At 44.9% G+C, this 24,318-nt stretch overlaps 1 protein-coding gene and 1 long non-coding RNA gene across 6 annotated transcripts in view; one reads left to right on the top strand and one right to left on the bottom strand.

Moving 5' to 3' along the window:
* Positions 1 to 22,809, top strand: part of LOC109993882 (uncharacterized) — a 37,643-nt gene extending 14,834 nt beyond the window's left edge. Inside the window, exons 12-34 of one of the 3 annotated variants that reach the window (XM_065959296.1) lie at positions 2,816 to 2,961; positions 3,128 to 3,221; positions 4,245 to 4,394; positions 4,645 to 4,794; positions 5,271 to 5,527; positions 6,532 to 6,667; positions 7,015 to 7,209; positions 7,637 to 7,789; positions 9,336 to 9,553; positions 10,619 to 10,802; positions 10,894 to 11,049; positions 11,270 to 11,653; positions 11,842 to 11,961; positions 15,039 to 16,997; positions 17,423 to 17,557; positions 17,647 to 17,721; positions 17,805 to 17,891; positions 17,982 to 18,073; positions 18,203 to 18,288; positions 19,253 to 19,316; positions 19,412 to 19,617; positions 21,067 to 21,222; positions 21,324 to 22,809. In XM_065959296.1, coding sequence (XP_065815368.1) covers positions 2,816 to 2,961; positions 3,128 to 3,221; positions 4,245 to 4,394; positions 4,645 to 4,794; positions 5,271 to 5,527; positions 6,532 to 6,667; positions 7,015 to 7,209; positions 7,637 to 7,789; positions 9,336 to 9,553; positions 10,619 to 10,802; positions 10,894 to 11,049; positions 11,270 to 11,653; positions 11,842 to 11,961; positions 15,039 to 16,997; positions 17,423 to 17,557; positions 17,647 to 17,721; positions 17,805 to 17,891; positions 17,982 to 18,073; positions 18,203 to 18,288; positions 19,253 to 19,316; positions 19,412 to 19,617; positions 21,067 to 21,222; positions 21,324 to 21,592 — 5,472 coding nt within the window. In that variant the 3' untranslated portion in view covers positions 21,593 to 22,809. Of the gene's footprint in view, positions 1 to 2,815; positions 2,962 to 3,124; positions 3,222 to 4,244; positions 4,395 to 4,644; positions 4,795 to 5,270; positions 5,528 to 6,531; positions 6,668 to 7,014; positions 7,210 to 7,636; positions 7,790 to 9,335; positions 9,554 to 10,618; positions 10,803 to 10,893; positions 11,050 to 11,269; positions 11,654 to 11,841; positions 11,962 to 15,038; positions 16,998 to 17,422; positions 17,558 to 17,646; positions 17,722 to 17,804; positions 17,892 to 17,981; positions 18,074 to 18,202; positions 18,289 to 19,252; positions 19,317 to 19,411; positions 19,618 to 21,066; positions 21,223 to 21,323 lie in introns of all 3 variants that reach the window. The other 2 variants (XM_065959295.1, XM_020647002.3) reach the window with 2 other exon arrangements.
* Positions 7,791 to 21,204, bottom strand: LOC136180334 (uncharacterized). Of its 3 annotated transcripts, XR_010667001.1 has the most exons (10): positions 21,114 to 21,201; positions 19,937 to 20,053; positions 18,404 to 18,589; positions 18,193 to 18,248; positions 17,395 to 18,120; positions 15,051 to 15,272; positions 13,389 to 13,463; positions 10,875 to 11,678; positions 10,647 to 10,712; positions 7,791 to 9,546 (listed from the first exon to the last, which is right to left on the bottom strand). It is a non-coding gene; the product is annotated as an uncharacterized lncRNA (long non-coding RNA). The 3 variants fall into 3 exon arrangements; XR_010667002.1 differs by lacking the exon at positions 19,937 to 20,053 and having other exon boundaries at positions 21,114 to 21,204; XR_010667003.1 differs by lacking the exon at positions 15,051 to 15,272.
* Positions 22,810 to 24,318: the final 1,509 nt, after the last annotated feature.

The following is a 24,318-nucleotide window of genomic DNA, read 5'->3' as shown; positions in this document are numbered from 1 at the left end:
TCTCTGGAGCTCCTGTTTGTGCTTTATTTCTTTAATTGGAGTATTTATAAGAGGGAGAGATGCAGCTCCACTGGTCTGCAGGCTGCTCACACTCCCCTAAAGTCTGAACCCTCTGTGCTGTGATTGAAGACAAATATAAAGGTTGTAGTGTCTGTATAGATGTTTCCGTGCATCATAACCTATACGTCCTTTTTTTGGTGTTAACAGTAGTGCAGCCTCTTGTTTCTGGAGGTAAACATGCAGATCGTCTGTTTCTCTGGCTAATTGCAGCCAGATGCCGGGGGCTGCCGACCAGATGAGCTTGGTGCTAAGTGATAGTTCTTGGCTGACATCACCTTGCAGCACGATGCAGAGAGACACACGGAGAAGAGGGGATCAGGAGACAGAAACAGATAAAAATCACCAGACAGGGAGAAGTATGCTGGAACAGGAGACGACTGGATTGAGTTAAAAAACACAAAATACCATTGAATATGACATAACGAATCATTAAGCGGTTATTTTTTGCTGCGGCCGACATGATTTTCTTCTCGTATGGCTGAACTGGAAGTTGAGTGCACCACAGGAGTTGTTTTTAGTGGAAGATGAAGGACAGAGGCACATATGTGCAGAGGAGATGTCAGTGATCTGTTCGATGGATCTGAGTGGTTCGTTGGGCTGATAATGTCTCTCTGTGAAACCAGTCTATGAACTGACTGGCATGTTAGTAAATGATGTCCGAACGCTTCATTTTACTGCACCTCTGGCATCGTTCTAGAGGCGACACGTTCCTCCAGCTCGGTGACTCATTTCTTCTTTAAGTGCTCTCAGTAAATAACGTGGTTAAATTCAAGCTTCTCCATAAAACACTTTTATTAATGGCTGTTTTGTGCTTTTTGGCCGTCGTGGAAATTCAGCGTTTATAATTTCTCTGCCTTTGATGGATGCATATTTGCCTCGCTGATTGTTGCAGAGCACCGTTCGTGTGTCAGCTCTGTTTCTACTGGCAGATGTTAAAGACGTTATTTTAAACAGAACAATTAACACAACTCGTGGTCGACACGATTCATACAGTTGGACTGAAAAATGTCAGCATTAAAGAATGTTATTGTCGATACCCAAGTTTTACTGATTTCATTTATTTCATTTTATTCGGATAAGCCCCTTAAGATGTACCATCTTGTTTTCAAGGGGGTCCTTAAAGGAGACGCATCGGTGCATCCCTAAAGTAAACTTTTAATAAATAAATGGACAAGAATATAAAGTGGGGGCGCCGGTAGCTGAATGGTTAGTGCGCGCCCAATGTACGGAGGCTGTAGTCCTCCAAGCAGGCGACCCAGGTTAGAATCCGACCTTTGTCTCCTTTCCTCCTTCTCTCTCTCTCTCTGTGTCTTACCCTGATTTCCGACTCTATCAACTGTCCTATCTACCTTTTAAAATAAACCGTTTAAACCATATAAAACAGAGAAAAAAGTTACAAAAAGAGCTAAAATGTAGAGAATAATAAATTATATCACGTATAAATATAAACGATTCATGATGTAGAAAAAGAATACGACCTCACTGGAGAAAGTCTTGTAAAGAAAGTCAGTTTTTTTCCATGTTTTTGTTGATGTCCGATGATTCAGAAGGTGAAGTAGAGTCAGTAACAGGACCTGCGATCAGGAAATCCCACTGTGTTCTGTGTCCCGGTCCAGACACGTGGAGCTCACTGTGGAAACCCCGCTGCACAGTCTTTTGGCCAACCTTTAAAGCACTGCGATGGTTGTTAAAAAGGCTTAGTGGCTGTTGACGTCTTTGATATATTTCTGCACAAACACAAGGTCTGCAGCTTTGGCTTTGACCACATTTAAAACTCCACTGCACACTTCCAACCAGAGTCTGAGCACTGGGCCTGGAAATCACAGTCCAAGGCTGAACAACATGTCTGATATTTAACGAGGGTCGGAGAAAGGGGATTTCAGAGAGTCCTGTTTCCATCTGTGATGTCTCTTTGTTGTCATTAAGGAGGTGAAGCTCACATTGGGACTTAATGTGTTCATTCATAAAGTTCATCTTTAGTGTTTATTACAAACCTTTTCTGCCTTCTGTCTGCTCTGGTTTATTTTACACAGAATAGTCGACCTGTGTTAGGAAGTCCGCTTTGTGTCATTTACAGGACACTTCTCCCCCGTCTCTTTGTAAAATTCACGTTAGCAGCGAGCTGCAGTAACGCCCTCGCTGTCTGACGGCTCTGTGAATAAATCCTCCATCTGAGCAGCTTATGCATCCTGTGACCATGAATGCTGTGGATGGTCGACAGACCGACGAAACTTTGCTCACGTCCTGATGTTGATCTGCTTCAGTGACTTAATTCTGTATTTGTGCAAAAACAAGATTAAAATAAAACAAAAACTTTAACTGATGAGATCAAAAATACACACAGCATGTAAATTAACACAGTGATCTAAAAACTCTTACTAACATCCAAATAATCAGTGAGTATGTTCTTCTTCTTCTCGCTAGTTCTTGACTAAAACAGTTTTTACACACAAGGGGAGGAGCCGGCCGTCCCGTCCATGTAAACATGACTCTGACAACAACACAGCCAGCGGGACTCGAGCTTCTCACTCATTGTAGACAGTCATGACTCAGAGACACATTTACACAGGATAGGCTGGATATCTGATGTATTTATGTGTAACATGTCATACATTCTGCCTTTAATGTGTCTGTGATTCTAAAAGGAACCTTCCTCACATTCAAACTAAAAACATCCTAACCGCCTTGTCACAAATCTACAAGCACATCGTTTTTGGATTCTTTCCTGAAGACGTTTATTCTTGTCTGTCCACAGAGCTCTGCTGAATGTGGGATCGGTACGAGATCTCCCAGCAGCCAAATTTCTGAGCAGCAATCAGTGAACCACACCTCGTCACCCACGGGAGACGACCCAGCCTCCGCTGATGATGTCATAGTCAGACATTTATTGGAGGGGGAAAGGTGACATTTCAGCCCCCTCTCTTCCTCCCTCTCTCTCTCTCTCTCTCTCTCTCTCTCTCTCTCTCTCTCTCTCTCTCTCTCTCTCTCTCTCTCTGTGACTTACATAATGAGAGGTCTTTATGTAAGTCATAATTGGAGTCACATGTCTGTGTTTTCTTTGCAGCAGGAAGCCGAGAGCAGAGCCGAGTCCTGGCACCGCCCCACAAGGCCACACACAGCTCCACACTCAGCTCCAGAAGTTCACCGTGTCTGCTGACAAGGTGACCTGACCGCCGCTTGCCACGCCTACTTTTACCTGTACATCAGAAATCACTATCCAATTATGATTCTACACTCAACAGAACAAATGTTGAAACAAAAAGATTTAACCTTATTATGAACAAAAGCCTCACAACTAAGAATCGTCCAGTCGGCATCGCAGCTTCACTCAACAACTATCACACCGTCTGTTGTAAGCCGCCACAGACATTATGTCACATTTTGAAATGAGCTTTGTGGTTTTTATTTCTACTCTCGTTTAAATTTCTTGATTTTAAATAAATGTTTGGTACGTTTTAAAGACATGTAAACATTCATCCAGTGCCTCTGGGTTCTTTCTTCTAAATGTTGTCTCTCTTCTTCAACACTGGGCTGCACAGTGGTTAGCACTGTGGCCTCACAGCGAGGAGGTTCCTGGTTTGAATCCCCGTCTGACAGAAGCCTCTCTGTGTGGAGTTTGCATGTTCTCTCGTGCATGTGTGGGTTCTCTCTGGGTACTCCAGCTTCCTCCCACAGTCCAAAGACATGCTCATTAGGTTAACTGCTGACTCTGAGACTAAATAGACTAAAGACTAAATATAAACTCAGCCCTGTGATTGGCTGGTGAACAGTCCAGGGTGTACCCCACCTCTTGCCCAATGACAGCTGGGATCGGCTCAAGCCTCCCCAAAAGAAGAAGCTTTATAGATAATGGACAGGCAGCTGTTCTCTGCTAATGCACTTTTTTTTTTCACCATTTGACCTGGGAAATCTTACTTCTGCATAGTAGCTCTATTTTGTGTATTTTATTTCCTTTTATTCTATTTTAACACGACTTATAATAATAACATTCTTTATTGATAATATTCTGGTTTTATCTCTCATTGTTTTAAAGTGTTTTATTACAGAACTTATTCTTTGGAAAGTCTGAGTTTTTTTTCTGTGCTGTGTAAAGTCATTTCAGTGCTTCAGTTTAAAACATGCTATATGAAATATTTTTGCCTTGTGTTACCATTGACCCATTTCCTCTTTGTGTTTTCTCTCAGACTCTGTCCTGGCTGAAGGACAACGTGTCCATGGCCACACAGGTGTGTTCTATAGCCAGCTTCGAGGGTCTGGAGGCGGCCCGGAGGTGTCAGCACGCTCTGGAACAAGAAATCCTCAGCAACAGGGCCAGGATCGAGGTGGTCAAAAGGGTGAGCCAAAGCACACTGTCAAATTCAGGGTTTGTCAGAGAAACATAAGCACTGGATGGATGCCCTGAATGAAAATATCCCCCACATGTTGCAGACCAGGCCTGGCTCGTGTATTAATCGAATAATGAGCTGACATTTCATCTGAGACGGCTTAACTTGCCACAAACTTCAGATTAGGTCGACTTTTCTCAGCATGATCCCCAGTCCTCAGTCATCACATGCTCTGATCGGTTTAACGCTGCTTCCTCAGGAGGGCCGCGAGCTGGTCCGAGCCCAGCACCCGGGCGGCGCCAGGATCGAGGAGTTCCTGGGCCAGCTGGAGGTCCTGTGGGAGGAGCTGAGGAGGAGGCACCAGAGGAATGGAGTGTTTCTGAGGGCCTCAGAGGAGCTGGGCTTCAGGGTAAGATTTCATAAAACGCCTCACAGCAGGCGCTCCTGAGTCATACTGAAGGAAGGGAGTAACCTCCGGAGTTATCGGGGAAATTTATGGTTATGACGGATGATTCTGGATCAGTTCTCTCATGGTGAGAGGCTCATGCACTCAGGGTTAGAAGCTCTTTACTTTCATCTTTACCACCTTAATTGGCAGGCAGAGTGGTATATATCCATAATTTATGAAGCTAATCCAAGGCATATAAATTGTGCTGCCATATAATTCAATTATGGGATGGAAAGAGGCTGAAAATCCACCCAGATTGATGACTCAGTTGGAAAGCATGAGTCTTTTATTACCGAAGATGTAAGTCACAGCATGGTCCACTTCCATTAGGTAAACCCATTGCTGTTTCCTTTGTATAGAGCATCAACTCTGTTTGTTTTTGCAGTTCACTGAATCACTTGCAAACCCTCTACATGATTACTCCCTCTGCTGTGAAGGTTGTAAAAGTGCTGCAGGCTCTGGGCAGCCTGGAGGCCTGGCTGGAGTCTGTGGAGCTCTCCCTGAAGGAGTCCGCTCTGGCCGGTGACCCTGAAACGATGAGCGTGGCGGAGAGGGAGAGCTGTCTGCTGGAGGAGGAGGTGGCAGCACGCAGTCTGGAGCTCGGCACCCTGAGGCAGGAAGTGGACCGTCTCCAAGGGCACAGTCACCCCCACACTCGAGGCCTGCCAGCTCGCATGGAGGAGGTGGAGAGAAAGTGAGTTTGTTAGAGGAGGTCAGGGGTATTCCCAGGATGTCAATCATCAGGGGAGCTCATGTTATGATCTGAACATTTAGACTCTGGAGGTTTCACTCATCACTGTGGTCAGGAAATAAAACATGTCAGTGTTTCCAACAGGTCACAGGGTTGGGCTCAGCGTTTCTGCCATCCAACATGGAAGAGTTTATTCATGAAGTCCCCAGATTGGATTTAACACAAACAATTTCACCCCATAAACGACAAAAATATACATCCATAAGATGTGTTTTTTTTTCTCCAAGTTGGCAAAGAAATCTCTCCATGTGCTCATTCGGTGCAGAACTGGAGTTTAGCTATGTCTCCCCCTCAGTCCTGACATGCACTTTACTCACAGCTTGTCAGTTTGTGTCAGACTCACCAGTTCAGTGTTTGCAATATGGCTCACCTTTCTTCGGATGGCTCTCCACAGACTTGTTGTTGCCATGAACTTTCAGTATGACCTGATGATGCTGGCTGGTTCACTGGACGTACCTGTGTCTAAAAACAGACTCTGCAAAGATCATCAACTAAAATAACGAAATGGAAAGGCTTCAGTTTGACTGTTTCCAGGGTGGGGGTATTAGAGGAGGCAGGTAGAGGATCCCACTCAGCAGCTGGAAGACACTTGTGCTGAGGTCATTATTTAACACAACATATAAGCAGCTTAGGGCTCATTTCTTCTGGAGAAAATACTCTTTGAAATGTCTCCCTTTTCCGTCTCAAATATAAACTCTGCACGGACTGAGCACCTTCATGCCCTGGAGTACAGGATGTGTTTATATGACACATGATATATGATTACATTAACAGCACTCCAGCACAGGGACATGCTGCATGTGGTCTCTGTAATGCGGTTTTTCTGAAGGATGCAGGCGTGTATATACGGATGTGAATTATAGTTAAGGTGTAGCTGGTCACTGAAACATTCCTGCTGCTCTGTGTGTGTGTGTGTGTGTGTGTGTGTGTGTGTGTGTGTTTCCCAGGTATCATCGTGTCCAAAGTGCCTTAACGCAGCAGAGCTCAGAGCTGCAGGACACACGGATGCTGACAGAGTTCCTGGAGCGCGTTGAGCTGGAAGAGAGTCAGGAGCTCAGCGGGAGTCAGTACAGCCTCGGCCAGGTGAGAAAAAGGTTGTTTTTTGTTTCAATTGTTTATTATTTCTATTGGTCGGTTTGGCTTTGAGATATTCTGCGAGGTTTCAGACACTCACCCTGTGAAGGTAAAGTGATGCTTGAATACATTCTTTAAATTTAGCAGCATCTTGTCTTGCATAAGCTGAGTTTCCTTTCTCTTTGAACACCAACCTCAACACTCCTGTCATGTGGTAGAAGCAGAAATGTTGAAGACAAATATCTTAAAACATAAACCAACTAAACCAAACACTCTGTATGGTAGATACCACCGGGGCACTCATTCTTTCAAATGAACCAGGACCCGTCTGATTACTCTCTCTCTGCGCCTAACAGCCTCTTCACAGCGAGATCTCCTCAGCGCCGACATTGCTGGGACTCCAAAGCAGCAGTGGTGGAGAGCCCCTGATCGAAAGCATGGGAGACCCTGTGGAGGAACTCAGAGAGGCTGTAGAGATGCTGAACGACACCGTGAGAGAAAGAGGCCGATCTCAGAGCCACGATCAGGCCGTGCAGGAGCTGCTGAGAAAGGTCAGGAGAGGAGAGTCAGCTTAAACTCTCTAAAGATAATGAGAGCTCTTGTTGTAGTTCATGTTTAAAATGTTTGTTTATAACCATAGTAGACGATGCTGAATGGTGTTTAAGTCTCTGCTTTTGGCACAAACAGCTGCACAAACCAATAGAGCTACATCTGGTTTGCTTTTGTCTGTGGTTATGTACTTTAATAGGCCCCAAACGAGCCACACTCCTCCTCGCATGAGTGTTTTTGCGCTAATTCGTTTTATTCTTGCACACATGTCAAAATAGCACATGCACACACGCCCGCGGAGGACTCCATGACACCATTTGAAACACTAATTTGCAATGTGGCTCTCATTGGAAAACAAATAATACACAGTGAAGCATAATGACTTAATGACAGCCTGCGTGTGCTCATGATGACTTTGTGCCTCTCCAGCATGCCAGCCTGGTCGTTCGAGTGGAGGAGAGTCTGTCCTGCAGCAAAGAGCTCAGTCTGGACATCCTGGAGAGGGAGACGGACATGGCCGTGCAGTGTGACCTCGAGCGCTGCGGCATCGAGAGTCTGCAGGCGAAACAGAACAGACTGGAGGTGAGTTTTTCTCTTTATTATGGTCTGCTGTTTTCTTCTTCCGTGAAAATCCAATCCAGCAACAATCTTGACTCCCATGCATGTCCGCCACAACAACAAAATCAACTTATAACAAACACTGAACAAAATGACAGTCAAGGTATGGGTCTCACAGACTCAGTTAGCTGCTAGTTGTTGCTAACATGTAAATAAAATAAAGTTCTAATGTGACTGGTTGTAAAAAGTGGACCTAAGACTTGTTGGACGGTCTGTTAGTCTGATAAAGCTCACAGAGAGAGACAGATTATTAGTCTGATATTTACAAGAACAAATCTCCAACAGCACAAACACGACCCAGAGGTTCAAGGTCAGGGACTGAATTAGCTGAGGGGACACCTAGCAGACAGCTAGCAGCTCCCACCTGTCACTCAAAGAGGCCACACCCCCTAATTCTACATCCCTTTAAGCCTTAATATAATGTAAACAGGTGAGTTATATAAACATTCAGCCTGTACAGTTGAAGAGAGAAATGAGCTCTAGAGACCCAAACTGTTTTTATACCAGACTGTAAACATGTTTATTTTAACATGGAGCTCTATGGGGACAGACTCACTGCAGGAGACAGACTCTAGTGGACACTGGAGGAACTACAGTTATAGCACTTCTGTGTTGGCTTAATTTGTCTTTGGAGGTCATTACTTGTTTATACCATTGATTCTGGCGAAACAGAACAGATTTTAGCAGCTTAGTATTGTTTAGAAGAGAAAGCCCCCCTCCCCCTCCTCCTCACTTTCCTCTAACACATTGTTCCACCGCCTGTTTCCTGTTGTGCCAGATTTTCTCACATCTAAAAAAGGGCCAGCCCACCCTGCTTTGATTTATAGTATAAACTGCACCGTAAACAATCCCACAGATACACACACAGAGCGTTGAAAAGTTTGTTATTCACACAGGATGTTTATTTATGCGTGTGTGAGTCATTATTGTTCACAATGTAAGAGTGTGTGACGTGGGTGTGTGTGTGTGTGTTTGTGAGAATATCAGGTGGGGTGTGTTTTGCCTCCTGGGGGTCATTGGTTGAAGGTGTGATCTTGGTTGATGGTAAAGTTGTGTGTGAGTAATTTTTTGGCAGTGTGGTGTGTATCACACACACACACACACACACACACACACACACACACACACACACACACACACACACACACACAGCTGTCTGGACTTGATACGACTGAAGAGCAGAAATGAGCTAATCTCCCAAACTGAAATAAGCATGCCGTCAGCAGACAGGCATCCACAGCTCTGTGTTCAGGCTTACTGTAGCTGAGAAACATTATGGAGTATACTTCCCAGAGAGCAGTCAACACTATTAATTACGGCTCGTCAAAGGGACAAAAAACAGTGGGAGCTTGCTTTGGCGTGGCAGCCCATATGTAGACCATATGGCTCTCCAGCTGAATGATATGCAAAAAGCATTGATGAGGTCATACAGAGATACTATTGCTACAGGCTGCCTGAGAGATACAGTGCATGATGGGAGATGATGGATATGTAGTGTGACTCTCCACAGGTCACCTATGAAGTCATCAGGGAGGAGGTAAAGGAGGTGCAGGAGCAGGCTTCTCGGCTGGAGGAGCTGTGCCCAGAGAAGGTGCACGTGCTTGGGGCGAAGATCGGGGCGATGCTGCAGGGCTGGACGGAGCTGGGGAGGAGTGTGACGGAGAACAAATCACGGGTGCAGGAGTTTGTGCAGCTCCAGGACTTCTTCAGGAGCTACCTCGCTATGATGTAAGCAGAGAAGAGGGAGTCATTGGACATATATGATGCAAAGTTGATGCACCATACTCTGAGTATCTAAATTATACGATAACATGCATTACAATTTATAACCTCTAGCTGCAAATGATCTCCAAATGAAAGCTTTGTCAACTTCTGATTTTATAAAGTTTTCAGTCTGGTTATCTAACCTTTTTATTTTTATTTTTATTTTTTTAGAGAAAAATTGCATTGATCTACAAACTTAACCTTTATCAACACATTAAGCTTCTGTACTATTAACGTTGTTTGATCATTGAAAATACTTTTTGGGCCTTTGCCTTTAAGAGATATGACAGGTGAAGAAAGATAGGAAATGTTGGGAGGACGGGGGGGGGGAGAGACATGCAGCAAAGGGCAGAGGTCGGATTCGAACCCATGGCCGCTGCGACGAGGATTCCACGAGCCTCTGTACATGGGGCATGCAACATTATCCCTAGGATATCTTCACCCCCAAAAAGCCATTACTTTTAAATTGATATTAAATTCTAACCTTCTGATCTTTTTTTGGCCACCACAGAAATACTCAGCATGTTGTCATGGAAATGAGAATCAGTTATAGATTTCTAGTAACAAAAAGTTACATTTTTTATTTACATATCATCCTAATAATTGCATAATAAAAGATTTATGCTTTGAAGTTGTATCCATGTAATATGGGGATACTATTCTGTAGTGTTTTTTTTTATCCCCTCCCCTTGTAAGCAGGGCGGGTTGTGACCCTTTCCCTGACCAGATTTTCTTTCGTAATCCTCAATGAGAACATCTGCCTATTACGATATCTTCTAAAGGAGAGAACAGGATGTTCTCGTTGTTAAGCACAGGTCCCTGGTGAAATGTATAATTTAAGATGTGTTCAGGAGGTCAGCTGGAGTTTCCTGGGCCAAGTGTGACAAGGCGATGAATGTCTGCGCTATTAGGGAGCGTCTGCTTATTCTCAGTTTCTTTCTTTCTTTTGGGATGTATGGCTTTCCTCACAACCCTGTTCCTTGTCTCCTCCACCACCTACTTCCCCCCTCCCCCCACTCATCTGAGCAGCTCATGGACAGAAGACACCAGATCCTACATTTTCTCTGACGCTGCCTTGCATATTGGGAAAGATGGCCGGAAGCCGCTCGCTGCAGAGCTGGACCTGCAGATCGAGCAGAAGTTTGATGAGTTTGACGAGCTGGTGGCCACGGGGAGGAACATTTTGGACAAAGAACACCATCTCAGACAGATGGTGAGTAGGACTACACACCCTCTTAAATATTCAATTGTACTGTTGGTTTTATTTTGTCCTGCCTGTACAAACCCTGAGTCATGTGTTGCAGGTCAAAGAGCGCATGGAGGAGCTGAGGAGCATGCTTGGCTGGATCTTGGTGCACTGGAGGGCTCAGAAAAAACAGTGGCTTCACAAAAAGTGCAAACAGGAGCTTCCACAGGATAACATTTATTCAGAGGCCACGATGTGCTCTCCGAGAACAGAGGTAGATGAACCGAGAAGCCTGAATGACTCTTTTAAATAAGATAAATCCCTTAAAAGTGATCAAATGTACCTTTTCTCCATGTGAGGAGTTTGCTTTAGCTTTAAACTAATCTTAAACGTGTCCTGCTTTTAAGATGTATCAAACATAATTGGTACAGATAAAGTTCTCATTCACCGTTGTAAATATTCATTCATTTTTGTCTCCATTGCTTCTTACAAAGAGTCCACCTCCTGAGATAGAGGACTACGTCTCCCATCAGCCCCCCGCCGTCACCTCTGATGAAGACAGACAGAATTCATCAGGTGACAGTCGGCCTTCTTCCCTGCAGCTCCGACATCCCGAGCCTTCAGAGGAGAAGCAGTTCGAGGACGGGTATGAGGTTATGAAATGCATCGGACCACCAGGCGGAGAGACCTCCACTCCCTCCTCAGAGTCTCCCAAACCGTCTATCGTGGTCCTCAAAGACCCCAGCGCTTCTGCTTTAGGGGGCACGGTGAACCTCATCCTCAGCTTTGCTAACACAGGGGACAGCCAGGTTCAGGTGCTGGACCCACCTGCTGGGACCTCTGAGGAAGTGGATGAGTCCTTTGAGCCCATGCACAGGGTGAGAAAAACATTCTCCACTCAGTCTAGAAGATAATAAAACATTATTTTAGGACTTTTCTATTTGTTCCTGAAATACAGCAGCAGCATTCATTCTCTGTAGAGACACTGCATGGGACCTCCTGCTGCTGTTCATTCCTCCCTCTCTTCACCTTCACATCCTCCTTTTCCCCCATTTTTCTCCCTCAGCTCACTGTGCCTCAGCCTTCTGCCTGTAAAAACTTTTGGAGGCGCTGCCAGGGCCTTTTGGAAAATACTTTGGGTAGTTTAAAACGAAAGAAAAAGATTTATCGGCAGAGTGCAAACGAGGTAAATTGCGCTTTGTGAATTGGCGCTGCATGCTGCGTCTCAAAGTGTGCTGGGACTGCATGCTGTGTGAGGTTGTTGTTTCTGCAGGCAGCATGCTCTACTAACTCCTGTTACGAGGTTCAGTCAGGCTGCAGCGGAGCTGCTGGTGCCCTGTCTGCACACCGGGTGTGAAAGTACAAAACCAAAACAAGTCGTGCTAAAGTGTTGTCATATGTGCACATACACCATCGACAAAGTCAACGCAGCTGGATTAAAGTACAGTTAATGAGAGAAAATAAATCAAAAACGCTTCACTGTTAAATGCATCATTTCAAACTAAACTGCAGAAACTTAAACAATCAGAGACTTGAAGGCTTCGCAATCAGGAAATAAATGAATCAAGTGTTTGACATGAAAGTAGACAAAATGAGCGTCATAACAAAAAGATGAAGTGCTTTGAGAGTAAAGACAGTTTGATTAAAATACAGATCTAACATATACATGTATAAAGAGTGCATGGTAATGCATTTAGGGACTTTATATTTTGGACCAATCACAGCGCTCTGTACTGAGTTTGTTTGGTCGAGTTTACAACCACAGACGACAGCACACTGTGATGTTAACGATACGTTTCTGATTGTGGTCACCCGTAGCAACCAGCAGATACCTGCATGATAAGCACAGACAGTGTGAGAAACAAAGAAACCGTACACAATGAAATATTAACACTTAACGACACCACGTCTCTGTTTGAAAGTCTGCAAAGAACTCATTTAAAAACACCTTTTAAAAGACTGACTTGACTTCCTGTTTGTTAAGTAGATCACAAGAGGCCCAAGCCGTGGGGGGTAATCTGAACGGATCCCAGATCAGCTGTGATCAGTTTCAACATTAGTAAATGTCGGTAGTGTTGAGTAACGGATGTGTCGTTCAATTTTTATGCAAAAGAGAAGAAGTTCTGTGTCAGACTTGAACAATATGACTGAAATGCAGTGAAGCGTCTCTTCTACATCGTGACAACATATTTTCTATGTGCTGTGTTGTGTTGCCTTGTTACAAGTAATCATAACGTATTCAATGTTTTTATACCCAACATCAAGTATTATTACAACTCAGAAATCTTTTCATATCCAGTTAAACTGTAGATAAACGTTTTGGATTCATAGTGAAGTAGGGTTACAAACTGTTGTCGAGTGCTTGGTGTGAAATAGACTCTGAGTTATCTCTGCAGTTTGGAGAGTGAAGGGAGTCTTGTAACCTGTTTTAACACGGATTGTTCAGTAAGCTAGATGCAGTGAAAACAAAGGCGGACCTTTGACTAAAGACGACGACGACCTCTTCATACAATCATCTGTCAGTAGTCTTTTTCCCTTCAGCTCGTCTTGTGTAAACTCAGATGAATGAATAAATCCCCTGCAGACGCTCAGACAATTAATCAGTACACTTACAGTCCAACTTTCCTCTGATGAAACTTTTCTTTGGACCTGGACTCGTTCATGAGTCTGGATTTCTGCCTGGAAGCTCTGATGACAGAGACAGAAAGAGGGTGATGAGTAAGAAACACACTCTCGCTCGCCCTCCTGCTGTGAATGTTGACAGACTCTCTCTCTCTTTCTCTCTCTCTCTCTCCCCCCTCTGTCATTTCACCCCCCATCCTGAGGTGAGCCTACTCTTGTCCGTCTCTGTGAGGCGCTGCCACGACGGTGTAAAATAAGTGACCTCATCTTCACTTCCTATGAAACTTGTGCTCCAAAATGGCTCCCAGCAGGAGGGTGTCTGTAACGCCAACACAGGCGCAGTCATTAGAGAGAGAACTGGTGCTGAACTCAGTAGAAAGGCCCCCAGACTGCACACAGTGATTTATAGTCTGGGGCTTCCACAGAAACAAGAGATTAGTCACAGAGTTGGAAGGTCAAACCATTACAGCTGCACATGACGGCATGTACAGACACATGTGATTCTGATTACCATCTGCAGGCGTGGAAATGCATCTCTGTCTATGTTCTCTTGTTCCTCTCATCTCATGTTTGTGTTGTTGTTTTACATCTGCATTGCTGTGTGAGGTTTGTATATTTCTAAATCCATTGTTTTCTCGATGTTGGATGTTTGAATAGTAGCTGATTGTTTTAAACAGTTTGTCTATCGTCATGTGTAACTTATTAAATACGTCTTGTTTTTGCAAAAAACCGCAGGGCTCCAGTGAGGTTGTCATCACTTTCAGTACTCCTCCATACCACGTGTTTTATTTTTACATTCAACAGAATCCAAAAGTAACAAAGCTTTGAAAAACATCAGATCTTTACTCGTAGTTTTAACCAAAAGCTGCTGCAGCAGTGGTCATTTCAAATTCACAGGTGGACAAATATAAATATAAAGTCTCCTACAAACAGACACAGAGCAGTGGAAGTTCTAGTCATTAAAAAAAAAAAAGAAGCATTATTGGGTTTCCAGGACTTCTGTTTTTTTCCCCATGGGGCATCAAAACTGGTATCAGTATCTTTAACTTAAAAAAAAAGTGGATAGAGTCGGAAACCAGGGAGAGAGAGTGGGGAACGACACGCGGGAAAGAGGCCACAGGCGGGACGCGAACCCGGGCCGTACGCTTGAGAAGACAGCCTCGATACATGGGGCGCGGGCCCCAACCATTGCGCCACCAGCACCCCAGTATCTTTGACTCTTATTAGTATCAAATCAAAAGTCCTAATCATGCTGCTGTTTTAAGATGTGGTGGCATTTCGCCTTCAATCTGAATGTAGCTCCACACACACACAAGCCTGTGTGTGCGTGGAGCTCCCGCTGTGCCGTGCTTCCTTAGCGGCAATGTGAACTCACAGACTGGGACACCAATATTACGCTGTCACAGAATTAATATGAACCTACAAAGACGTGATGACGACTGAGCTTAGTTACGGCGCTTTTGAAACAAACTGCATTCTGAAAAATGTCTTAAATTAAATTAAGATTCTGGTACAGTGACAACCCTAGACTCCAGCCTGCAGCATGCATGAGTCTTCCTGGTGTTTTTTTAAACGACAAAGCATGTATAGTCGGAGTGATGTGCAAACAAAAACCTAACATCCTCTCTTTTCGTTTTACAGGTAAGCACCTACCTGCATGTGAAGGATAACAACTCGTCTGCAGCACCAGTGTACGAGAGTATCACCCTGCCCCGCCAAAAGAGCCGCTCTGCAGCCTCAGCCTCCCCTACTTTCTCGCCGCCGTCGTCCTCCTCCTCCTCCTCTTCTCCGTCATCCACAGCGCATGCACCTCAGACAGCCAACGTGTCCTTCCACCCTATGACCGCGGGCGGCAGCAGCTCCATCTTCAGCAGCCTGAAGAGGATGGGCAAGAAGAGGAAGAGGAAGCGGGACGCTCGCAGACACACCATTCAGAAAATCATGGGAGTGGAGGAGCGAGCAGAGGGGAGGCTTCAGTATGACTATGAGACGTTCACATACGACACACACACATGGCCTCTGAAGGAAGCCAGGAGGAAGAAGAGTTCCCCAAAGAGCAGGGATGCAGTAGAAGCCACGGCCTACATGAAGAACCCCCTGCTGAAGGACATAGACACAGAGTGTTCAGGGGAATACAGCATCATTCCATACGCTGTTTCAGAGGGGACGAACGATCTGCTCGACTCGAACCCTGTGAGGACTCACTGCAGATTCCTCTCTCTGGGCTCCGTGCTAAGCTTCGAGCTCCCTAAAGACATGGCGCTCATCCCCAGCATCCAGGACATCATCACTATCGCCCCGCCGGAGTCTAAAACAGGAGCCGGGACTGATCCAGACCCCCTCTCACAGAGACACTCAGATCTGAGCTCCTTCAAACAGACTCGAGCTGCTCCTGCTGCCGTCACACACACATCAGCAGATCTGTGTGCTTCTGAAGCCCCGTCTTCAACTGCTGTAGTGAAAGGTCTTCTTGATGTGGACACAAGTCTCCAAACACCACCTCCTCCTGTGACTCGAGAGGAGGGCGAGGACCACACTGTACCCTGTAACGACCTGTTGAAAACTGAGTACAGTCTGCAGGAGGACGCAGAGCAGGAGTTGGACAAAATGTCCTCAGAGGTTAAAACCAGTCCAGCTGATAAAGGTGACACCAGCCTGTCCACACAGCTCCCTATTTATGTTAACCAACCCCACACTGAACATAAACATGGCTGCCTGAGTGTGCACACGCTCATTAAAGACCTAAGTGGACACATGTACCATAAATGTTCCAGACCTCACAGTTCGCATGAAGACAGTCCTGGCCTTCAGAGTCAGAGCCAGGCGTCTCACTTGGTCGTCAATCTGAAGTCCACGGTGAGCGTGAGTGTCCGTCAGGACTCTGTGGACTCTGGGATCTCCACCTCCAGCAGCATCAGGCTCTGCACCGATGCTCCGTGTCAGGAGCAGCCCAGAGGAGTGGTGGGGAGGCTCCTCTCCTTGGAGGTGGAAGGGGTAGACTGCACTAAAAGAAGGGAGGACACTCTGAGTCCTCCAGGTCCAACGACAAACTCAGCCGAGTCAGAAACAGAGCCGGTGCACCTCGACCACCAGCAGTTTGAGGAGGAAGAGGAGGAGCTGGAGGACATCTGGAACCAGAAAAGTAACTACAGACAGAGTATCTGCTCAGACATCATGTACCAGCCCAACCAGGATGAGACTGAACCCTCACACCAACCCACACAGCCCCCCTCACCCTCCCCATCCCCTCAAACCCCTGCAGTACTCTACAGGAACCTGGCCACAGCCTCAGCACCAAACCTCCTGGTGGCTGAGTTCAGACTGCCCTCCCACATTCAGAGCCTGCTTGGTTACAACAAGGAATCTAAAGGTCAGCTCCCCCTGCTGGCCGCTGGAGACAGGAGGTCCTGGGCAGCGTTTCCTAACAGAGAACCAGCCAGCAAGAGCTCAGTGACGGTGAACGAGACAGCGTCCGACCCAGTGAAGCTCCCGGATGTCAGTGACAATCAGAGATATATTTATCAGTACAGAGAGGACGAGGAGGAGGGGGAGGAGGCGAAGGTGGGGGAGGAGGTGGATGAGCACACGGGCTGTGTGAAGGTGAGGTCAGCGTATGAAAATCTGTGATATCAAAAAATCCTGTGAGACAGAATCAGTTCACCCAAATTACTTACAAGACAGCCTCTAGTGGACACTGGAGGAACTGCAGATTTTGGGACTCCTGCGTTAGCACTTCTTGGGTACAGTTTAAATACTACCCAGAGTTTGAGTGTGAATGTGATTTATCTCTCAGGAAGCATCATAGACACGTCAAATCAGCCTCTCATTATTGTAGTGTTAGAATTTTTGTTCCATGTAATTTGGGTGGACTGAAAGTTTAACCCTCCCTGTTTCATACATGAGAGTCCTAATTAATGAAGTAAGAACCAAGTGCATACAAACAAATGTTTAGGTGAGATCAGAAGCTTTTGTTGTTGAGATGAAATGAGCAGCTCACCTTCTGTCGTCTCTGTCTCTCTGATCAGGACCAGTCGATGAGTCTGCTGTCAGTTCATATGAATGTGGAAGGCGTCTGTCAGCAGAGAAAAGCCTCTCACAGCCTGCATGTCAAGGAGACGCAGGAAGAACCGATGTCCACCAGAGGGCGCTGTATCACCCTGGTGAGAGTGAATTCAACCTGTTAGAAATACGGCTCAGAGGGAGGTGTTTGTTTCATTTTGTGTAAATGTGCTGTGTTTATTTCTCTCAGAGTGGAAAGTCTGAGCTGCAGTCGATGGAGGGTACACTGGAGCGGAAACACAAGCTGCAGTTTGGAGGAAAGAAAGTAAGAAAGACTCGTTCAGAGTTTCAGGCAAGCAGATGGAAAGCTCGCAGTCGGCAGCACAAACTCATATCTTATTTTCACAGGCGACCTCCAGAGGCTGGAACTCATACCACGCTGTCCTCTACAGACACACCTTGTGCTTCTACCAGGACAGAAAGGACACACTGAGGGTGAGCAGAAATATACAACTCAAAGAATCAGAAATGATGAATCATTTAAATGGATTTCATGAAGTTAGTTATGATGCCTTTCTGCTGCAGAGCTCTGCATGCAGTCTGCCGCTGAACCTGCTGGGAGCTGAGTGCACGCCCGCACCTGAGTACACCAAAAAAGCCAACTGTCTGCGACTCCAGTAAGACGGAAACCCCCTCTGAATCACTTTGATGCTGTCTGAAGACTCTGCAGATGTAAAAGATGATCAATGTATAAACGTCTGTGTGTTTGGAGGTTGTAACTGTCATCTTCTCTCACCTCTCCTCAGGCTCCGTGACGGGTCTGAGTATCTGCTCAACGCCTCCTCTCGATTCCTGATGAAGAAATGGATGATGAAAATACAAGCAAACACAGGTGAGATCAAAAATACACTTCATAAAACCAAGTGGCAGCATCTCTGGAGTCGGGAGTAAAAGAGAGACAAAAAAACATGATGACTGAAACTTGATGCACTCTTCACTCCTCTCACCTTCTCCGAGGACGCTGTGGAGCACTTTTCTGTGACTTAGCACTGATTCATTTAAGACGGCGCCAGAGAGCCGAGCAGTTATGGCTCCTCATGTTTGGAGACTGTAGTCCTCGTGGTCGCAGCCTGGGTTCGAGTCCGACCTCGACCCTTTCTCCTCCCAACAAATTTCTGTCTCTCTCTTTTCAGCTGTCCTTCCAATTAAAGTAAAAGTGACCCAAACAAAAAATAATTATTAAACCGTATTAAAACAGAACATTAGCACATTAAGAAAAAATAGCTGTTTTAATATTCATAAAACAGCAGCGCAGTTTGGAAAATATATGCAAGGATGCATATAAATACATATAAATATGAATAATATACACTCTACAAACACTTTGCAATAGAAGAACAAACTCTCTTCAAATTCAATGTAGGAGCTGTGCAGTGGACTATGAGAAAAAACCTTACAGTGTATGTAACCTACTCACAAAGTGCATGTAAAGAAAATAAATGTAACTACAAGTGGGGGTTAATGTAAAGCCCACTTGTAGTTCTTGATCTAACACTTCAGCGTGCGGTCTCGTCTGCATCTTGATGCCACACCTGTCAGGTGGACGGGTTATCTCGATAAAGAAGGAAGTGCTCACACAGAAGTGTGAACAAAGACTGAGAGGAAAAGATGTTTCGTGTTTGATTTCAACTAGGATCAAAAACAGAAGTGTTGTTTATAGTTTGTTCAGTGTTTGTCCCTGATGTAATTCTTGTACTAAACTATTGTGTAGACAGTTTAATTCAAAGCTCATGTTGCTACTGAAGTTTAAATATGAAAATGATTTGAATCATGACGTGTTTTTATTTTCTTCAAAGGTCTGAATGAGACTGTGTCGTCGTTATCCAGCGCCCCTGCTGCTCCAGACTTCTCCATGTCCTTGTAAGATATGACGGTTCGACTGTCTCAACATGCTTCCCATCCTGACGTTGATCAAAGTTCAGTGATATTAAAAACAGTTTCCTCTGTTCTTCCAGAAAGCCCTCCCCCTGCTCCGCCTGTCACCGTCTCGCCAAATGCTACTGCTCCTCCCAGCATGATGTCACCTCCACGTTCCCCATTCGCAAACCACCGGGCACCGCCCAAACCAAAGAGATCGTTGTCCTCACCCGGGAGTTCAGTCACCGGCAGCAGAGAGGAGTCAGGAGTGTGGAGAAGGCGTCCTCTCAGGGAGGCTGCTGTGGTGAGACATGAGCTGAGTGCACAAAAAGCATGTTTACCTTCAGAGAGGTTACTGAACGTTAATGTGCTCAGGAGACGCTACACAAGCTCCGCCCTCTTCTGTTAGCTACTGTATATCCCCTCTGAGGCCGTGTGGTTAGAGGACCCTCTCCTCCGTGGTAGTTATTGATCCAACAGGAGTTTTATTCATTTCATCTCCACGATGACTTCATCAGCCGAGCCAGTTCAGCTCCAGCCCCCCCCCCCCCCCCCCCGAGGGAGCTGTAGGGTTACAAATTGAATTCAGGATTTTATTTAGCGTTGTAGTGTTTCAACCTGACCTGTAAGTGCTCCAACCACAGAGGAGAACATGAGCTGCCGCTGCAGGGGAACTTTGAACCACTAGGGGGAGCTGTGGTGTTGTTGATCCACATTAACAGTAACAGAGGACTGCAAAGCTGAAATGCATTAACAAATCATTTAGATTCTAAAGACATTTAGAGTCTGCTCTTTTAATGTGTATTTAACATTTTTCAATGATTATTGTATTAAAAATAAATAATACATCTTTAATTAATTCAATGAAGGACACAATAAATAAGAGGTAAGGAGAGTTTTGAAATGGTAACTCGTTAAAGGAGCAATCAGTGAGATGTGTAGAGACTGAAATGATAAAGTGACCTTACTATATGATCAGACATTAAGGAAACATGTTATGTTGAAGTGCTGGCTTCTCTGACAACAATGCAGCAGCTAGTATGTCCTCCTTCTAACTTTAGATTCTGGTCCTGAATGCTCTGGATTTGTTTGGACCAGAGAAGGTAGGCGCTTTTAAGGCGACCCCCCCCCCCCCCCCCCCCCCCCAACACGGCCGTTTTGGACGCCCCTCGGTTTGCCAGATATGAGAGCAGTTATCAGGTCAAACTGGTTCAGATAGAAGTGATTGTACCCGACCTAAAAAGCCTCTGCATGTTTCTAATAAGCTCCACGAGCAGAAACGTGCTCAAACTAGGATCAATATTGGAGATGCTTTTGAAAAATGGAGAGAGGTTAGAACACAGAAAGGTTTACAGACCGATGCAGAGCTGGCTAAACACTGAAGCTTCAGTGTCCACCACATGGTGACCTGTGTGAGCATCTACTCTAGAGAAGAGGGGGCGGGGGGAGACAGCTCTTTACAATGTTTAGAATTTAGACTGCAGTACCCATTTTAAACACTAGGTGTCAGAGTTACTTTAATGTAGAATCTAAACATGATGTGGAAGTATAAAAGAAATGAAGCAGCACATTATTAGTAGGTAATATTCTTTAAAATCATCAATTCAAACACCGAGAAGTTAAAGGTCTTCATCTATTGACAAAACATTTTCAAAACACTTAATCCAATCATCAGTTTGATAAAAAATGAAACCTGTTATTGAAGTCCTGCAGTGTTTGTAAATGTCCATAATAACCGCCTGTCTCTCTGTAGATGACGATGATGATGATGAAGGCAGTTTAAAGCAGACGATGACTCACCGTCTGTCTGGATCATCCAGAGAAAACACCTCCGTCTCTCCTTGTTCCCCGGTCTGCAGCGATCAGGACTGGCTCAGCAACAAGCGCCGCTCCCACTCCTTCACATCAGGTGAGCTCACACTTATTAACCTCAATGATGTCATGAGTCTGAGGATTGTAAACAGCAGATTTTTTTTTAACTCTTGATGTTCCGTCTTTGTTTCCTCTCAGCGACTTTTCAGAGGATCAAACCGATGTGGCACGCTCCGGCAGGCCGAGGCCTGGAGAGCGGCTCAAACTACTGTGTGACTCTGGTAGTAGGAGACAAATCCTCAGACGGTTCATCTGTGAGCAGGAACTCAGAGCGCCCCCTGCTGGCCTCAGCCGGCTGGCAGCAGGACACCTGTCAGGACTCTCAGGCTCTGACGAGCTTCACCAGCCTGCCGCGTCCACGCAACAAGTCCGTCTTTAAAAAGTTCTTCGGAAAGAGGGACGTATGAGGTTTAAAAAAAAAGAAAAAGGGTTTAACCATTGACGGGTTATAAAGATGGACGATGTGTCTCCACCTTCTGTCGTTGTACAAACATGAGGCCAAAATATCAGAGTGTGCAGAGAGAGAGAGGTGGAGCTGAAGCTCAGACATCCCGCCTCTTCCTCTTACCAAAACACAGTTAACTTCCTGTTAAAAGGTCAAAGGTCGCTCAGGTGGGTTCAGTCCAAAGCAGAACAGATCATGGTGTCGGTTTGAAGCAGACAAACAGGGTTATTAAAAGTTTAGTGACTTTTGTGTTCGTTCCCTTCTCTAATCACAGCACAGAAACGCAGGAGCGTCATTGGTCAATGGAGCTGTCAATCATGACGTTATTCCCCTTTTATATCATCAAATAATTATAACTCAGAAATGAACACAGTGTTAGAGAAACATTAATCAGACGTGTTTTAATTTTATGGTTTGACTCGTGTTAAGACAGAGGAGGCGGAGCTTATGACATATACTACACAGCCAGCAGGGGGAGCTCTAAAAGTTTTGGCTTCACTTTTAAGGATCCATTATGTCGTCCATCTTTTTGTACAGTCTGTGGGTTAAACAAATATTTTCTAATGTGCAGTGCACCTGTTTGTTGAAATGCATAAAAAAAAAAAAAAGAATCACTACTACTGACCGTATTTATGATCCGAAGAGCTGCCGCATGCTCCATGTGTGACGTGTGTTTTAATATCACTTCATCGTCCATTAAACCCTCACAGTGTGTCTCTTCTTTTGGCAAGTGTGTGTGTGTGTGTGTGTGTGTGTGTGTGTGAGAGAGAGTATGTTTCTGTGCGTGCATGTGTGTGTGAGAGAGAGAGTATGTTTGTGCGTGCATGTGTGTGTGAGAGAGAGAGAGTATGTTTGTGTGTGTGTGCGTGCACCATGTAGTTGTAGATTTGAATCGCTGAATGGGATGTTTTCTTTCCAGTCTTATTCCCTTATTTCTTTGATTTTATTTTCCTTTGATTGTCGTGTTTCTGTATAAAGTTTTTCTTCCTGCTTAATGAAAAGGAAACTTCCAACCACGTCGTCTTAATTCAGTCGTGACCAAGTCTTTACAGCATCCTTGAATCAGGACCGTCAGTGTGTCTGCTTCCCCGCTGAACGTTGTTCATTCTGCAGTTTGATACTGCTCGGGCTTGTTAAGTATGTTACCAAGATCTTCATATTAAAACCTGTTTAAAGAACCATGAGCTTTGTCTATATATTTATTTTTAGTCTTGGTTCAAACTGTTCCTCAGATGCTTTGAAGAGACAAAAGAGATCAGATGAATGGAGAGAGATTAAAGGCCAGAACATCTTCACATCATTAGCCTCGTTTTTACATATTTAAAAAACGTCCCGATTCAAAGACCGGACTCCAACAAATCCATAATCAACATTACATTAATGCAGGAGAGGCAGACATTTATTATGTCTGCATAATAAATCACATTTAGTCTGTTCTGCTGTTTAGCATTACAAAATATTCAGTGACACAGAAGACCTCCGAGGCTCACATCAGAAACAGCGGGGAAGAAAACGCTGCAAATTTAGAGCTTGGAAGATTTTGGTAAACATGAACAAAAAAAACTAAATTCTCAGAGGAAGATTCAAAGTGAGCTTGTCTACTCTGAACACTGCAAACACTCACTAGTCAGCACCAGAAGTACAGTCAGTTGAACAAATTATTAATATGTTGGCCTTCAATGACGGTCAAGACCACAACCGAGACCAGATTAATCTGAGACAAGGGGGTCGTAACCGGGGGATAAAATTCAAATTATGAATGAATTGAAGTGATTTGTTCTTTTAGAAAGAGGCATTCTCCTTCTAATCTCAGTGATGACCTGGAACAATAGTCCGTCAGTGGTGGTCTTGAACGGTCTTGATTTAAAATCCACCAAGTCTGAGACCGAGACAAGATCGAGAACTTCTAAAAGCCGCCTTGAGAGCAAGACCTATTTTGAGAACTACAACACTAGATGTGCTTAAACTGCAGCGCAGCCGTCTGCCACTAGTCAGAGCTGTAACTCCGGTCAATGGATCTGCTCTCCTGATCTACTACCCGGATGTAAACCAGCACCGTGAACAGATCAGTGATCAGCCGAGCCGTTTGTCAGTGTTTAGATCTATAAAAAGAGGTTGTATGTCAGCGTGTAACCACATTTAACAAAGGTATGTTAACCAGCAGGGAGGACTAACAGCTAGCGAGGTGCTAGCAATGCTAACATTAGCCACACTTGGCAAACCAAATGACCCACGGACCATTTAAATTAAAGGTCTCATATTATGTGAAATACACTTAACCATGTTTCTTTAACACCAATATCCAGCCACTCTGTCTTTTGACGTTATGTTAAAGAGGTGAGGCCTGGTTAGTCCTGGCCTGGTCCAACGGGGCCTAGTGTGAGTGCGCCCTGAGCGTTTTCTTGACCAACTCTGATCAGTCCAGTTTAGCGTGTTTGTCCTAAATTTAAAGATAAACGTTTCAAAGAAATCCTGTACATGAGACAGGACATACAGCAAACGCAGACAAACCAACACAGATGCATTAGAAGTGTTGAGTTTTGGCACAACCTCTGCTCCACCATCAGTCTATAAAGCCGTGCTGAATTTCACAGCGTGCTCTTTGCAGGCAAATAAACACAAATCCAGCCGCTCCAGTGGTGTGTGGAGCAGAAACAGCTCGGGAAAGTTTTGTGTTTGTGGTGAAAA

Source organism: Labrus bergylta, chromosome 10 (assembly GCF_963930695.1).
Source record: "Labrus bergylta chromosome 10, fLabBer1.1, whole genome shotgun sequence".
NCBI lineage: Eukaryota > Metazoa > Chordata > Actinopteri > Labriformes > Labridae > Labrus > Labrus bergylta.
This window is presented reverse-complemented; position numbering and strand designations above follow the sequence as displayed.